Source organism: Struthio camelus, chromosome 7, assembly GCF_040807025.1.
Source record: "Struthio camelus isolate bStrCam1 chromosome 7, bStrCam1.hap1, whole genome shotgun sequence".
NCBI classification, from domain to species: Eukaryota; Metazoa; Chordata; class Aves; order Struthioniformes; family Struthionidae; genus Struthio; species Struthio camelus.
The window spans coordinates 20,509,538-20,527,582 of record NC_090948.1 but is presented as its reverse complement, the minus strand read 5'-3'; the positions used below and the strand labels follow the sequence as shown (position 1 = coordinate 20,527,582).

The 18,045-nt window shown below is 38.3% G+C and overlaps 1 protein-coding gene and 1 long non-coding RNA gene across 7 annotated transcripts in view; one reads left to right on the top strand and one right to left on the bottom strand.

Moving 5' to 3' along the window:
- The window catches only part of LOC104145994 (uncharacterized), a 29,033-nt gene extending 11,434 nt beyond the window's left edge, over positions 1-17,599 (top strand). The window contains exon 3 of the long non-coding RNA XR_694537.2: positions 13,778-17,599. This is a non-coding gene — a long non-coding RNA (uncharacterized lncRNA). The remainder of the gene's footprint in view (positions 1-13,777) is intronic.
- Positions 628-18,045, bottom strand: part of PANK1 (pantothenate kinase 1) — a 50,168-nt gene continuing 32,750 nt past the window's right edge. For all 6 annotated transcript variants that reach the window (XM_068950109.1, XM_068950110.1, XM_009677833.2 and 3 more), the window contains 5 exons: positions 10,352-10,605; positions 7,735-7,911; positions 7,201-7,324; positions 2,792-2,917; positions 628-2,145 (listed from right to left, as the gene is read on the bottom strand). In XM_068950109.1, the coding sequence (XP_068806210.1) occupies positions 2,086-2,145; positions 2,792-2,917; positions 7,201-7,324; positions 7,735-7,911; positions 10,352-10,605 (741 nt within the window). In that variant the 3' untranslated portion in view covers positions 628-2,085. The remainder of the gene's footprint in view (positions 2,146-2,791; positions 2,918-7,200; positions 7,325-7,734; positions 7,912-10,351; positions 10,606-18,045) is intronic.

Here is an 18,045-nt window from a genome sequence, read left to right as displayed (position 1 = left end):
TCTACAATTCTTGCCTAGTAGATTTAAAAAAGGGAAACCAAAAGTATTTCTTTTCCAAAGGGAAAGAACGCTTACAAGTATTTTATCACCTACTGCTAGAAGACCAGAATTACCTTGTCGTGAATCACTGTTGGTGGAAGATTCTTTGATCAAAGGTTGTACTGCAAAGATCAAATCATTCTCGCCAGTATTTCTGAAAACTGAAATAGCTATACATATGACATCGTATATACAGATTTGTTTCCTCTCAATATTCAAAGAAACCCTCTTACCCTTTACTTGCAGGTAAAGCTTAAAAAATAAGCTTAATAAAAGTTTCATCTTGTTGATGAAAAATTAGAGGCACTAAGCAGAACTATCCCTGCTTATCTCAAGCCTAATGTTACATAAAGATTAACTAGAGCATGTTAATATTCTCATGTCGTAGTTGTTTATAACCTATGAACAAGTCAACTTTTAACATGCAAAAAGCCTCAAAGACCAAAGCAATGTAACAAAGGGTTTAAAAAAAGTCAAGTACCAATGAACGATCATGGTAATAACATGTCATACAGCAGAAGCATCACAGAACAGAGTTATGTATTCCACACAAGTGATTTCAAGAAATGAATTCCACAGATGCATTAAAACCTTCAAAATGGTAGTGGTTTTTATTTCTGTCAGACAAGTTAACACTTCGGTTAATAAGAATTTACTTCAACATTTGGGAAATACGGAAATTAATGAGTAGTCCAGAAGTGAAATCACCACCCTAACAAAAATATATTGGATAATACATGTGTGTGAATTTTATACTGTTCCTCTGATGAGCCCTTAACATTATGTGACATCACATACAGGTTCGCAAGACAAAATCATTTACAGATTGGTTTTCAGCCTCTGATTTGTGAGCATTTGAGGTGTTTAAGAAGAGCGAGTTCACACATGCTATAAAGAAGCAACCTAATTACATAGATTTCAAACGGGTCTCAATTCAACTGCAAAAATCTAGAGGTCCACAAAAAAAAATTGAAAATACTATATTGGAATAAATACTCAAACCTTAGTGCCCTGGAGGAAAAATAAACATTAGCTTAAAACCAGAAAATACTTTACTGTGTATTTTTCCAATTTTAGAAACTAAAATTTGAATAATGCAATTATCAGTTGTTTTTCATTAAGATCAAGCTAAAAATTGCAGACTACAGAAAAGTCTTCAAATAAATGGAAGTAATCTCCCTTTGCCATCTAACACCAAGCATGTACCATATAAATAACATCTGTACTACAGAACTCCTCGCATAGAGCGGATATTTTCAACAGAAAGAGGATTTCATTTTAGTGTCAACTCAATTAAAATGTTAGTTTGCATCTTGTTTAAAGTTTTCAATAATATAAAGGAGAATTAATACTGCAAAAGCAATTTTGCCTGTTCCTGATCTTAAAAGTCACATGACTACTGAAAACTTAGTATTTTAAGTGCCCCCTCCTCCCCCGCCAGGTTTGCTTGCGGTCTTGCCAGAAGAAACCCACAGTCACAGAAAGCTTGTCATCTTTTTTTTTTTTTTTTGGGGGGGGGGGGAAGGGGGAAGCATCTCATCTAATGAAGAAAGAAAAGGCAACAAATCAATAACTAGTTTTCACAGTAAAATGCATCAGCTTTGTAGTTTCATTTGAAACCAAGAACAAATCATGAAACGTCATGAAAATAAGATAAAAAAATCTCCTAGAGTGATTACTAAAATGAAGTTAAAATTACCACACTAATCAGTAAACCCCAGAAGAAAAGCAGATGCCTCATAGTACAGGTCCTACATTAAACAGTATCCACCTTTTAAAATAAATCCACAAAATCTGTACATTTGGCCACGTTGCACAGATTTCCCCTAAAAAAGACAGCATACAGAAAAAAAAAATCTTGTTATTCCCAGTATGAATTCTGAAGTATAAGCTCAAAACCCAGAAGTTAAAGATCGGCTAAAAGGATTTTAAATTATTTACAAATCCAGCAGGTAGAACTACCATAATGGCTTCATTTCCATCCTTGTAGTGGCTTTCACTCTTATCCAGCAGCATCTGCAGTAGGGATCTCTTTGATCAGCTTTATCACTGGTCATCTGTCATTTTCAGCAATTCTAGAAGAGCCCCAACAGCTCCGAAATAACCCTATAAAACAAGGCAAAGACAAAATAAATCCAATCAAATTCCAAAATAAAATACAAGCATGAGCATGTAAGGCCTTCAGTTCTGGTAAAGCAATTAAAAACATTTCCTGCAAGATCAGCCACCCTATGCCAAGTATTTTCTTTATCTGATTTATGATTTAATTTGATCTTGCTTATGTACGTGCAAGAGCATTATACCAAAATGAGTCTGACACAGTTCTCCAAATCTATCAAAAAAGACGATACAGAACCACTATAATGACATTGTATTAAGGCAGGGCAGCTTCCAGTATGAACATATCTAATTGTCACCTCAAGACCATGCTTAGAAAAAAAAAGATTCACTCTATTCGAGTTTTACACACATCCACAGAAAAACAAGATTGGGTGGTAGGGTGAGGAAGCAGAGGTAACAGATGTGCAATGCTTAGTAAAAAAATACTGCAACATTAATAGTCAAGTCAGGGAGATTAACACAGGGTATTTTCAAATGAACTTGTAATTAAATGATATTTATGTAGAATTCAGTTTGTGCTTTCCCTTCAAGGTGATGCCATTGAAGTCCTCCCTTTGAATTTCACCCAGTCAAGAACCACAAGTTTTTTTCCTTACAAAAAAAAAAATAAGTTTAACATATATTTCCTTACCTCATGTTCCAAAAACAGAGCTTTCAGCTGTCCCTTGGACCAATAATCCATAGCATATGCTAGCACCTTCATAGAAACCATATTAATTCTGAGAAAGTTTCCAACAAATACCACCTTGTCGATGTTCTGTAAAATTGAAAAGCAGACCAGCAAAGAATGGATTCAGTCATGTTATTATTCTCACTCAACATATACTTCAATATCTATTAAAAAGTTAAAGTGGGAATTTTGGGCTATATTTCAGTTCTCCAAACTAAAGAGCTCAAGAATTGTAGCTACTGACTGCCAAGAAGAGATCTGGCAACAGAAAAGAGGTTTTGTTCCAAGGACAGGGTGAGAGGCTGGTATCACAGACAGTGACTATTTACTTAAAAGCCCACGACTCTCCTATCACACAGAACATTATGAGTTTTTCTTTTTATTTCTCTGTGTATGATGTGGTTGCACTGAAAGGCATCTATTAATCCTGCTTGTTAAATGAAGCAACCTTCCAGGCATCAGCACGATCATTAAATCCACGTGGAGAACCTCTGGAGGGTATTTGAGAAGAATTACTTTGGAGATGGGATCTTTCACTATCTATAATCCGAATTTTGGCCCAGTTGAGGTTAAAAAAAAAAAGCTAACATGATACTTTACTTTACATGAATTGCATTCCTTTTTTTCAAGGGGAACTTGAACTCACTTTTCATATAGAAGCTTAAGGCTTTTTGAACAATCAGTGCTACACCGTTAGTGAGAGAGCCTTTCCTCTGTGCATATCACTGCCTGTTACGAAAAAATTTCATTACTTACACAGTGCCCAAACTCAGTTTTGTCTATGACGCACAAAAAAGGACACACTTGCATTCAGAATCAGTGTACCATACGATGTACACCACACACTAGAACTGGTGCGGAAAATTCAGTAGGAGGCCAAATCCTGGAGGCATAAGCTTTTACAGGAGTCTTGGGGAAACCCTAAAAACATATTTTCAAGCATCTTCAGTTGAAAAATACCAGAGAAAGAACTGTCTAGACACTGCAATTACTTAAGTGTTACCTCATTTGAGTCGTACAGATCTACGAAATCTTAACACTTGGTTCTGCAGCAATTGCTTTAGTACAGACTATAGTTTTGTAGTGTCCGCTACTGTATACTTCACATACTGCACAGAATATCCTCACCTGAATATTCAGAGCTGAAGAGTGCTGATACCCAGATGCAATAATTCATTTGGTCTCTAACAACTTTAAGTTAGATATCTGGCTGCCCTTCTCAGACTAAACACAGCAGAACAAAAACTTTATTTAAATAACTTAGGTTTATAGTCATCTATCTGCTCAGACTGCAGCCACAGCAGCATGCGCTCACATTACAGGAATATGGGCACATTGGAACTTATATGGCTGGAAATAAGGACTTATCAAATTTCAAAAAGCTGCTATAAACAAGGGCAAAGCACTTTGCATCCTCTGACAGGGCAGTTTTGGCTCTGCAAATCATTTTTGACAAAGGAGAGACAAATATGTAATTAGTTAATTTTCTGTAACAATACCAGCAAGATTGAGTTGAACTTGCATTTAAATTTCATTCTCACCAAAATTTTTTTGCTCAATATACACATGAAGCTACTGTTACTAAAAGTTCAAGCAAGCAATACCTATAATTGAGCATAACAATTACTAAGAACGTTAAACCTAAAAATACTAGACATATCTATCTACGAGGCTAGCAGAATATATATTGATATGCCAATTTCATACCAATTTTTTTCCAGCATTCCTTGGTTAAATTAAAAATTTTGTTAAAAGATGTAAAGTTACCTAGACTTCAGAATAGAACAAACAGCTTTAGCATTTTCCAATAGACAGAAAATGAAGGAAAGCTACTTGTATCTCTTAAGAATAGTCTTGCCAATTTTCTTTTTAAATTGTTCACAGCTGAAATATTCAAAGATGAAAAAGACAGAAGTCTTAAACCAATGAAGGGTTGGTGGTGAACGGTATACCTAAGCTAATCAAATTACAACATCCAAGAGAAAACACGCACTCTTCCACTTTGTCAGGTTTTGTTACATTGTTCAACTACCCTGCAGTAGAAAGCTACAGTATACAGATCTTTGTGCCAATTTAATTGGAGAGTGGAATCTATATCAATGATGCAATAAAAAAAATCCTGTACACATTATTTTCGCAAGAAGCCTTGCTCGGATGCAATTTGCACGCTCTGCCAGTACGAAAAATATAAGCCAGGGAGATTGGTTTCCTTTATGTAGTCTATTGTGCCTAGGACAGACTGTTTCAAATGATGTGTAGCCAAATGGTTCCAGACTACGGAATTTTTCTACCCTATTGCCAACTTTGTGCAAGCAAACTTAGCTTTGAAGTTCTGTAGACGGAATATTTTCATTTATTCCCCAGCTTCATTCTCTTCCTGAACATATGTAAGTCATTTTCAACACAATATTAAAGCTGCAATCATTGAAAAAAAGTTATCAAAACTCATGCTTCAAGGCATAAATTGATTTTGTCACAGAACCTAAAGTGAGCTTCACCATAATCTTAATTAACATACACGATATTCCATAAAAGACTATAACACATTCAACTAGTGTTTAAACATCCAAATCCTTATTGGGCATGTCAATCATCAAGCTTGGTGAGAGTCAGAGCTAAATCTCTCAAAAAATTTAAACAGCTAAACTGTAAGTGGAACAATAGCATTGCTTTTTCCTCAGTGCAAACTATATGGAGATTAGCTGAACCAGCAGAAGTGAGTAGCTTTGCCTCAGTGATGACTTACAACGAAATATCGTGTTTGAAATTCTTTTCAATAATACATAGAGCTACATTTTTCCCCCCCTTCTCAAGCTACAGATTAATTTACTGCTAAAGTGTTGGAGAATTTCTATTCTGACATTGTATGGGAAATGAAGGCTACTTAGCGTATCAAACCACATTCCTCCATGAAATTCTATGGATCATGTCCAGTTTTTAAGTAAGTCTGCCCACAAAAGAAAAATGTTAAGTTTTTTTTCCACAATGACTCAAAAGCATTAGAGTTACATTAGCGGCCCATTTCCTCCTCTGAATGCACCGCATGTGGTTCCCTGCTGCAACTCTCCATGCTTTGATAGCCCTGTACAATGCTGCTTGAACTCCATGCCACAAGGCAACACTGTAAAGAAGCTGAAAGCAAAGAGAATATTGAAAGAGAATCATCATAACTGAAAGTCAAACTGCCAAAAAAATGTATGGAACCACTTTTCACAATGAAGGGAGGTTATCAGTGGCATTTGATAGGGGCACATGCTGAGACTTGTGCTGTTTGACATATTTAAAAAGTGCTCTAGAAGGGGGATTAGCAACATAGCGATAACGTTTATTGATGTACGAAGTTATTCAGGAGAGTCAAAATTAAAAATGAACAGCAAAGCAATGCCAAAGAGTCCTATAACACTGAGTGACTAAGTAATAAAATGGCAGGTGAAATCCAGATAAAAACGACAGGAAGAGGGCAGAGAGACACTATCCGTATTCAGAGACGGTGATGATTAGAGCCTAAATTAGCTATTACCACTCAGGAAGGAGTGTGGAGGGACTGTAGATGGTTTCTCAAAAATGAGCTCCATTCTCAGTGGCAAAGACAAAAATCAAACGTTAAAACCTGTTAGTAAAGGAACTGATAACACAGAATTCATCAATATGTCAATGAATAAATTCATAGCACCAGCACATTCTGAATGCAGCATAAAGACCTGATTATTCTGTCTTAAAATCAGAACTAGAAAAAGATTAAAGGGACAAAATGAAAGAGCATAGAGACACAATGTCTTCCATAGGAGGGGGAGTACCAGTACAAGTACCAGGTCATTTTGTCTCGAAAGAAGAAAGAGGGAGATGTGACAAAAGGTTTAACAAAAACACACCCACAAAAAAGGGCCAGTGAGAAATGATTTACTATTTATCATAAAGCAAAATACTGGATGGCACCCAATAAGGACATCAGGTATCTTTTTTTGGGGGGGTGGGGGGGGGGAGGGGGGAGTAGAAACACTTTTTCCTCTTGGAACAAGATCTGTTAATAGGTAAGAGGTGATTAAGAGTATTGATTTGGATTACAAAGGCATTAATATCCATGTATTACAGCTTGAAAGCAATTGTACAGCTGGAGGTATCAACTGTGCAGGGAGAGCTTTAGAGTAAAGCTTTCCTCCCTCTTCCCTACCTTTGAAGTGTGTATCTTACCCTTTGTAGCAAAGTATACATAACACAAATCACTAGAGTTGAGACCCAGCATTAAATATATGCATCTTTACCAAGGCCAGCCATTAACTACCATATCAGCAATTAGCATTTTTAAAATTCTGATAATCTATATTGTGTTGTTTCTAAAGGTTAAGCTCATAGTAAATATGCTATCTTACCTCATTCAACGCACACATGCGAGCAATAGAACCTATGTTGTTGGTGATGGTGACCAAAGTAGCTCTGGCCAAGTCCTCTTTACTGATGGAATCTCTCTTTTCTTTACTCATCATATGGCCAAAACTGTGTGAGGAAGATCATTCCTTTTAATATGAAGTATTTAGGAATGTTAGATGCCCTTAGAAATTTTGTTATTTCAGTAAGAAGTTTTGCTTGGATTTGATATTCATTGACTTGAGGCAAAAAGAGGAACACGTGAGAAGGGATCTCATTGAAAAGACAAAACAATGAGCAAAGACACCTATTCTAAAGTAACTGTTATTTAAGTGGAAGCAAACTATATTAAGCATTGCTTATAAATGTTAAAAAAAAAAAGTAAAAAGTAGGTGAGAGATCCTAAGCACAAGCCACATGATACACTAGGGTGACATTTCCACATGGACATAGTACACAATCCAAGGATTACGCACTTAGTTCAGCATGCACAGTAAATTTCCCCGGAACTCCTTAAAAAAAACTGAATTAACAAGTACCTTGAAGCTACAGCAGATCCTTGAAGGCCAAATCGCTCATAATCTCCTCCATAAATATCTTTCACCAGCTTATCCACGTTGGTGCTGTCTCCTTTTGCAGCCATTTCTAACGCTTCTTCAAATGTCTCACAGCCAGTCAGCAAACAGCACAGGCCCAGGAATGTTCCACCTCCAAGACTAGAAAAGCACAACTATTTGAGACCAGCACCTTGAAGCAGCTGCTTTCATAGCTGTTCAGATCCCTGTTATCAACAAGTTCTACACAGCTCCCAATTAAGACCTTGCAACTCCTACCCTGGGGAAGTGAAGATACACACCCTGTATTAAGTTTCTGTTCAACAATGGTGTGGCTCTAAGTGAAATGTTCTTAAGTCTCTAGTATTTAAAAGAAAGAAATCATGCCAAATAAAAGGCTGGCTAAGAAAACAGTCCAATCCCACTCAGCAGTCACCAGCTTGCTATTCATAGCACTCTAGAAAGTTTTCTGTGGGTAGGAATACGTAGCCAGCAGATGGCTTGAGCCAGAGATAAAAGAACAACCAGCAACTATAACTAAGTTATCTGTGCAGAGGTAAGCAGTTAAGACAGATCACGTGCCCCTAGCTAACAGTGGGGAAGCAGTTTGGTTGGTTCCTTCTAATAGGAAGACCAGCATCAGCCCTAAATGTCACAGCCCTCTAGAGAGTCCTGAACGAGGAGCAGTGAGTTTACTTGAGAACCTTCAACAAGCTCAAGCACAAAGTAGTACAATATTTACTGATTATATAAGTTTAGCAGTGAGCATTCAACTATGCATAATAAGTTGCTAACGCATCTCATTAGAATTCTACTTTAGACTGTTTAGTCTCAACAGATATAAACTTTAACTTAATAAAAAGTTACACAGGTTCAGTGCTTCTGAAAAGCACCAGTGCAACAGGCTTGAAAACCACTGTCTACAGTCAACTGGGCTGAGAATAATGGTTGTGCCGAACCTTCCTATCACCTCTACATCCTTCCTCACTCTTATCACCTTTGAGAAAAGTTAGCTTATTTGCACTGATTGCAGTCACACTGATTGCAGGCACTGTGAGAACAAGAGGACCAACAAATCTCACAGGAGATACTTCATTTGCACTTCACAAAAAACAGAGGGCTACATAGAAACACCATTCAGTCAGTGCTGTTAGATTACAAGGAGTTTTTTAGAATGTTTCTAGTAGCAATAATATATAATCACTATCTAAATAGTAGGAAGCTCTGCACATCAGCCACAGACAACACTGCTTTTATCATCTACAATGAGTCAACAACTCACTGCAGTTACGATTCTTTTTGTAACGAAAAGGATCAGAAGCATATCTGTAGATATCAAAAGGGCTATGCTTGGGAAAAAAAAAAAAAAAATCACCAGAACTGCAGGAAAACCAAGGCCTCTCAGCTTCAACTTACGTTCATTTGTGTTGCATACAGAGGAATATTTTGTGTCTACAGGTATGGCAAAGATATATTCTAGTTAAGGCAACAGAAGACATATGCAGTCACGTGCAAGATACAGGTGAAATTTTACTAGTATACACCAGGGACTGAAGAAAAAAATGCAATTTTGGAAGGGACCAGCAAATCCAAAGAGCTGCTTTGGTTGCTATTTTCAAAGGGGAGGGTTATTTTGTTTTCCAATTGTTCTTTTTTCAAAGTAAAAGTCTAAGCCTTCTTTTCCAAGGTTTTGAAAATGAACCAATTCAAGTTTGCATGTACGAGCGGCAAGTGGGATAGGTTTATCAGTACTTTTACTACTAGCCTGGAAAGATCCATCTCCAACTACAGTAGTTCCCTAGGGCCACAGCAGCCACATCTACACCAGTAAGTTTAAACAAGCCTCAGACTGCTTTTAGGCCTCAAGGACAAATGGCATGGGGTGCTTTGCATCCACACTACTGAATTCCCAACTTCCAAAATAGAGTGGTCACATCTAAATCTCTTGCTGAGTGTAGGCCAGAGACCATTCCAACTCAGCTGTACCTTACAAAATTGTTTCAGAAAGTACTAGCCGACCCAGGCTGAAACTATGCTAGGGACAAAGTAAGAATACAGACAATCAAATTCTCGTTTTTACACGCTGGCACTGCTTAATTTACCACCATGGTCCAATGACTAGGGCAATCAGTAAAGGGAGAGAGAGATTTGGTAAGATTCCTTTGCCAAAATCCAGTAGTAGCAGGGAGTGCTAACAAAGATCTCCTATATCCTGGATACGTACCCTAATCGTCAAGGAAAAGGTTTCTATTTAGCCCAAACATTTTTATTTCACAGCTCTGGCTGTTCAGGGGGATCAAAGGTGGTAGTGGTGGGGGGGGATGCGTTTACTGGAACAGCTCTATTCTGGAGCTCACAGGAAGAGATAGCAAGTAGGCAAGAACACCAAGAGGAGAAAAAAGCAGCTCTAAGTAGAATGGATCAATAATTTTCCTGACACACACCTCTCTGGTCAGAAGGGATCCTGAGCTATTCCCAGCCTTGCTACTGGGGAGCTTTTATTAAAAATAGGAAGATGAGCACAATTTGGGGCTGCACCTACTAGTCACACTGTCTACAATCTATTAAAATATTAAGAAAAAAAACATAGTATTAAGTTTACCTGGACCCTGTGACTCTCTTATAGTTATCCTTAGAATATACTGCTAGGATGCTGACCCCTGAGCCTATGTTAACCAGCAACATAGGATATGGATTATCAAGGCAGTAAGGCTTTTTCTGGCACTGTTCAGGATCCGTGGGATTTTCAAAATAATAGCACTCTGGCTGGCCGTTGAAACCAACGGAATCAACATAAAGCAGGCCCTGGATCAAACAGTCCAATTCATCCAGTTTATGGAGTTGTAAATCAGCAATCTGGAAGAAAATGACAAGAAGTTAAAAAATGAACATCTCTTGGTACAACATAACACTAAGAAGGACAAAAGGCTCCACTGAAGCACTTTGATTATTTTAATAGGAACACATTATGCAATTTAAAGAGTACAAAGATCTATGTAAGCATGAGGTCTCAAATAAAAGGAGTTTGCCATCTACTTGGCAACAGGTAACTCCCAGAAAAGGGACATGCTATGCGGTACTGGTCTTTGGTTTCCCTGCCTTTAAGATACTCCATGTTCTGCAAGCAGTCCAGAAAACTTCCCCCTACCCTCCAACAGTCTGAAGCAATAACTGTCGCTCCCCTCATCCCTATCCTAAGAGGAGCTGTGCTCTGCAGTTGTTAAGTTTCTGGCACATGCTTGCAGAGCAGCATTTCTCAGTATGCAACAGGCCTTAACCCCTAATCCAACTACTTTCCCCAGCAATTTAATGAAATATTTAATAGCAGCAGCGAGATCAAGAAACTTCAGCTAAACAATAAAATAGTTCAAGCTTTACAAAATGCACATGCTTATGTTAATATGCATTAAATTTGCAGTGGAACATTCCTGAAAGACCACATTTGTCTAGAATATTCACAAGCAAACAGAGAGCTACTCCTTAAAATTATGAGTACTTTAAAATGCCTCATGAAAAAATTCACTATTCCCAATGGTTGGTGAAAAACAACGGAAATCTCCAAGCAAAAATATCCTGAGGCCCATGCCCTGGCAAACTGTTTGTAAAGATATCATCGTAACAGAGGGCAGGAAAACAATTGTAAGCGCTTTAGAAGGATGTTCTCCTTCAGATCTCACAGGTCGCCCAAGACTGTACTTAGGCAGACATGTCTACCTGTCATAGCTTTCTATTTACTAGAATTAGAAATCACATCTCTTTCTAGAAATATGATATGATGACAGCCTGTAGGAAGTCTCCTTTCCAGATGACATTGGGTTTAGACCTGTGTTAGGGAGATGGGGGGTGTGGAGGAGGGGGAAGGTAGGCAGGGGGAAGAACAAGAAAAGTCACCCATCCCAATCCTGAGGTCATCTGCGTCCTCCCACCTGGGCACTAATCTCTTATCTAGTACACTTTCTACCCAAAAAAGCAACAGGATGTTAGGAACAGGAAGGAACTATATAGCACAGAGATGGTTCTCAAACATTTTCATATTGCAAGATATTTTTGTAACTACCTCCTATTTTTAATTCTGGAAGCTACATTAAGTTACTATAAAGAGAAAAGATATTTTAGCAGAACAGACATAGGCAATAGGTTACATTCTTCTGAGCTATTTAAATCTTTTCCCTTCCCCCTCATATCGAGCAGACTCAAAACAGCAATACATACCCAGTAATTCATAGGGCTTCTGCTTATCAACACATACAAGCAAAGATCATTGCTTCTTGTTCCAGTATTTTACTACTGGAACTGCTGCAATCCCTAGATTGATTTTTTTCTTGGTTACACCATGGATTCCAGCAGCTTCCTGCTATTAGATGGGCAGAATAAACTGCAACCAAGATACATACAATACAATATTGTGCACTCAGAGGATCTAAGTATCTTTGAGTTTAAAAAAAAAAAAAAAAAGCATTGCATATAGCTTGCCAAAATACAAGTAAAGGTTCTACACTAACCAAGATCTTTTCTAGGTTATGCATAGTAAAGTTTCATTTTCATCATTTTACTGCGTGACCTAGATGCAGCGTGACAAAATGTGATTCAGCACAGATACATGATGCACACAGAGCAATGCCACATTTATTTTTATGCATATCATTACTGAATGAAAGACACTAAATACTTTTTCTTCCAGCACATGTTATTTCCAAGTCTTACTGTTCATTGTTCACTCACTGCTGCACAAATATGCTACAAAACAGAAACTTGCTATCTGGGAATGAAGAATCATTAGTAGATCTGTGGTCCTTACTACCAAAACCTCTGTTCCTCAGGTAAGCCAAATAGAGAGGCACAAGCTGCTTTTCTCTTTACTGTTACACTTTAACAAACAGGTTAGCATGAGTGACAAAGCTTGAAAAGAAAAAGCAATCAATCCAAATCTAAGAATAAAACACTATCAATGCAGAAACACAGACAAAATCCTTCTTTCTACAAACTCTCAAGTCAGCTGGGCAATTTTACAAGGGAAGAACAGCAGAAATTAAACAGAGGTTTCTTTCAATCACCCACCAGAGAAGCTTTATTAGGTCTCACTTCTCATGTATAAAGGACATACTAGAATTTACTCATACTAGAATTTACTTTAATAAAATTTTATCTCCAGTAAGTAGAAAAGCCCTATTATTGCTTTCTTTCATATACAATATTCATAGCAGACTGTAAAGCTGTTTTACATTCTGTTTTTCATTTCTGGAGGGAATAAGATCAACATCAGTATTCCACACTGATCCACCTTTTATTCAGAGAACCCTAAATTCTTTAGCCATTAGATCTCCAAGGCTCAAAATAGCCCAACGAGCCACCACTGTTCTTGTTTCTAAACACAAACTAGGGCACTGTTGCAGGGATCGTAGTTACCCAGCCTCGTAGGAGAAGCCATTATAGAGTTGGGGTCAGAATTGCCAGTCCCTTTCACTGCATATAGAACTGTCTTTTCTCTATTCATTCTCTGCTCACAATGACTCAAGCGGCTCAGGTGCATCACAGAATAGATGCGTCTGTAAACACCATAACTAATGTATGGGTATGCTTATTTCTTTTGTGGTGACATCACCTGACCTCACCACATTCTGCTCCTCCTCATCTTTCAGCCATTCAAACCAGTCATCCTTGCAGAGACTGACATTTATGCGCACAAACATAAAACAAAGATGGAAACTGTATGTAGAAACACATTTCAATATGACATTTTTCCTGCAACTGGTATTACAAAATGCATTTGCTGATGCCTTCCAACTATTAACAGCCCCTATGAGTACAGACAGCATAGCGCTCAGCACCTCCTACTCTATGCTCCTGCAACTATGTTGCCTCTCAGGTCAGGAAGTTGTCCTACGAGAGAAAAACAGCAGAACAGAGTAGTATGCAGGACTCTGGAGGGAAAACCAGTGATGGTTACAGGGAAATCATATATACATTTTTTTAAAGAAATGATTTTTGTGTGTTATGGGCAAAGCACAAAAATTCTTCTTTGTTCTAGACTGCTTTCGAATACTAGAGGAGGTGAAGGAACAGAACACAATCTCAAGGAATTCTTCAGGACCATCAAAAGCAGGGACTCAGGATTTTAACCAGGTGTACAACTGGGTACTACACAGCAGAGCGGTAGCAAATGCTGCCACATGACAGTTCACACTTCAGCGACTAACTTCTGAAACCAAGTCGGCTCCTAGGATATGGAAAAAGGTCCACTGTTATGCTGTAAAGATGCTGTTTTAAGGAGAATGAAAGCCTGTCTCTTGCTGTAAACTTGCAAGGAGTAGTAGAAAATTGCATTTTCTGTTCAAGGTATTTTGTATATGCATAATGCCAAGCATAAGTTTTATACTGTATGGTATTTGAATACAGCTAAAAGTAACTCATACCTAGCAAGATCACCACCGATGCAACCACGGCAGGGCAGCTGACAGACCCTTGATGCCAAGAATTAACCTGGCACCAACTTGCTACTTCCTTCAAGCGTGGGAAAACAGAAGTCAGAGACCTGGGTCATATTTGTTTGTTTTTATGGCTGAGTAAATACTTCCAACTCCAGCAAGGAAAACATGAGACAGTCCAGTCCTCCTCAGGTGAGCTGTGAGGGCAGCCATGACATCTGTCAGGGGTGGGGAGCAGGAGAGCCTAGTGGATCAACATGGGTATGTATGCAGCTCTCCAATGAAACTTCAGCTCATGAGAGATTTCATTAAATTTGAATTTTTAAATTGAGTTCTGGAAAAACCAGAAATTTTAGAACCTAGACACAGTTAAATGTTACAGGTGAACTTTCAGAGAAAAATAAAAAAAAACATTTCTGCAAGAAACTGTTATGGATGTAACATTTTTCAAGTTTGTAACTATCAATTAGAATAGCCTTGCTTATTCTGTCACTCTGGCTTTTATATCCCTTCTGGGCTTTGCTCCAGTTTTTCCTTCTTATAATAGCTCATGGTCTATCTTTTTCTCCCATCTCTCTCCCAGTACCTCCCCTCTACTTTCAGAAATATGTACTTTGCTTTCTTTATATTTTGACCATTTTCACCTCACCAAAAAACAAAACAAAACCCACCTCTCTAAATATGCTTCTTTTCTAGTTTAGATGAGGTATTCTCCCTCATCCCACACCCAGGCTGGGAAATTTCCACTCCTATTCAAGACAGACAAAGCCTAATACAGCTAAGGAGTCAACCTAACACATTCACTGAGGCAGAAAAGAAGGTAGACTCTACACCAGTTTTAGGGTAAAAGCACTAGTTTGGGATCCTCTTCAGAGGATAAGAGACATATACTACAAGTAAGCAAGCAAATAAGCCCATCTTCTTGGCCACTTAATTGGAAGGATCTCCTCCCTCTCCTGACAGAGGGGAGCAGCACGTGCTCTCTGTCTCCATTCCCCTCTGACAAGTCTCCCTAGCTGCGGGCAGTGGCAGAAGGTATCTCGGCTACTTCAGCCATTCCCTGGATTCCACTTTTAACTCCAATCCAGTCTCCACACTACAGTACAGCATAGCAGCTTTCGAGCCTCCTTGAGCAAGCGAGAGTCAACAAGAATCTTTAAAGTCTTACATTACCCTAGAGTTAGATACAGCTCACTGTTAACTGACAACACAGGAGAGTTTCCCTGAAGGTAAATACAGTCTACAAGTCATCCACAGGCTTTCAGCTTGTATCAGAATGGCTAGCTTTAGAAAATATTCTCCAGTAGTCAAGGTTATTCTTAAAGCATTTTCCTATAGGTTACGGGGAAGGTCAAGACCTAAGTTTAAGTCTGTGTCGGTAACAGATTTTTTTTTTTTTTCATTTTAAATACACACAGGCATATACATACACACACACACACACGAATGCTCTTTATTAAGTGTTTTTTGGCTCAGGCCTTGCTTCAACTGAAGCCAGCAGCAACATTCCTATCAAGACATGTCAGGATCTGTAGTAACCTATTCAGGACAGTAGCACAAAGATCCCAGTTTCAATCCATTGCAGTTGATAGAAATTTTGCAATATAGCTGATTTTAAATAAAGGTCTGGAGAGCCAGACACACATCCTTTCTTCCTTCTTCCTCCATGCACTCTTTACATTGACTTGCTTTATAAAACTAAGTGACAGCCTAATAACAGCATGCTTTTGTGAAAGTAACATGCGTGCTACCATGGAAGAGGCAAAGAGCATAAGAGACACATACTACAAGTAAGCAAGCAAATAAGCCCATGTACTCTTCAGTTCTACAAAAGTGATGTTACTTATACATTTACAGAAGATGTGAAGTGACAGCAGTTGGAGGAAGGAGGGAGGATGATCAGAATTAGGTGACAGATTCATCCATGCCTCACCAGCACTGCTACCTGAAAACAAAGAAAGTCAGCCATAAACACCAGTCATTCAAAAAGGGGGGGGGGAGGGAACAAACCAAAAACCCTAAGCTGGAAACAGTCCTAGTGGATCACTTACTGATGTTCTTTAATGAGCATTAAGTATAACCATATGTCTGGTAAAATTATTTCTGTGGTCTAGCTTAATGAATACAGTCAGTTTTCCTGCTTTTAAAGGAAACACTCAGATCTTAAGAGTGAATCAAATAATTTGCCAGACTACTGATTATTATTGCCTGCAGCCACCAAACAGTCCCTAGAGACTTCTCCTTGTCTCCTCCTATCCATCACTGTGATTATCAGAAGAGGAAGGTCAGGTAGTCAGACCTCGTTGACTTTGTAGATTTAGTTGGTTTTCTATGGCACAGAGCAAGGACTTCAGGTAAACGGAAGATACTGCCCACTAACTTTCACAAAAGCAATGGAGATGTCTGTATCAAACCTATTTAGCTTATTTAGATATTCAGAACCAGATACTGTAATAGGCAAGCAACAACAGAGTATTCACTTGTTTATTTTAACAAGAACAGCTGCAATCTTAGAAGAAAAGTTACTTTGGAATTTGAATGTTACTTTGCCATATGTTGAACCTTTTGTTTTAAGCCCATGCAATCCTGAGAGACTCAGAAACATTTAGAAAGACTAAGAACTACAAAAATGAAGCACGTGTGTGGGGAAATAAAGGCTTTATAACAAAAGCAGGTTACATATATCATAGTTCCATATAAGCTTGCTAGCATTTAACCAGATTTTTTTGTGGTAATTAACACTCAAACATACTTCAGTTTTTCCATATTGCTTCCAAGTAACAGAAACTGTAACATTTAAGCCTCTGCCATATAAGGCATGATATAATATGGAATACTCCAATAGCAGGATATTAGACCTGGCACTAGTTCACTATTTCTCCAGGTACATTAGTGTAATCAAGAATTTGAAACAGACATTTTAACGCTTTGAAAGAGTAATTCTGCAACTGTTCTCCAATGCCAATTTACAGTCAGCAGAGCACATCAAGATAGTCAGCTACTATTACAATGGCTAATGAAGTGTAGCAACTCAAATGCCAGCACCTAGCACACTTAGCACTCCTAAAGATATTAAACAAGCAAGCCTTCATATAACAGATTATTTCTTTTGCTTCTATAATACTGTATGGCTATTACAGTTTGAGCCAGGCAAAGTTTGCTTTAAAAGAAGGTGTAGAATTGGATAGCTGTAAGAAGAGGTGTCCAAAGCACTCTCCTTAGGCATGACTACACTCCACTGATTGCACTACGCTGCAAAATACCCCAGCCAGTCTCTATAGTCAAAAAAAGAAGTGTTGCAGCGCACAGAATGTTAACTGACATTACAGAGCCTCAGGATTTCATACCCAAGTCCACCAGTAATTTACCATGCGTCCTCATATTTTCGTACAGTAATAGCAGAATAGTCCCAGCTATGACTAAGGCTCTCGTGCTACACTGATTGTACTGCAGTGGCAAAGCACTGCTATATATGTGCCAATGCAAGTCATCAAGAAAAAAAAAAATACAGATGCACCTCACAAGACTTTTTAGATTCACCACTTAAGCTAATGTGAGATTGCAGAACCTGGCTCAGTCTGATATGGGCAGAAATTAATCTTGAAAAATCCCTGCAAGAATGACTGGGAATCCTAGACAATCAAAAGCTAAAAAAGCCCAACATTTGACATGAGAGAGATTGGACCTTCATTGTAAACTGCATATTTTCCCCAAATAAGGCCAAAGGTAGGAAGAAAGATGCCTAGGTGTGATAACCACCAGGTAACTTTCAGTTAATTTCAACAGCTGCAGGAGCAAGGGACACTCCACTCTTCCTTATTAAGTAAGCTACTCTACCTGCCATTACATGATGCAAAATACAGATGAATTT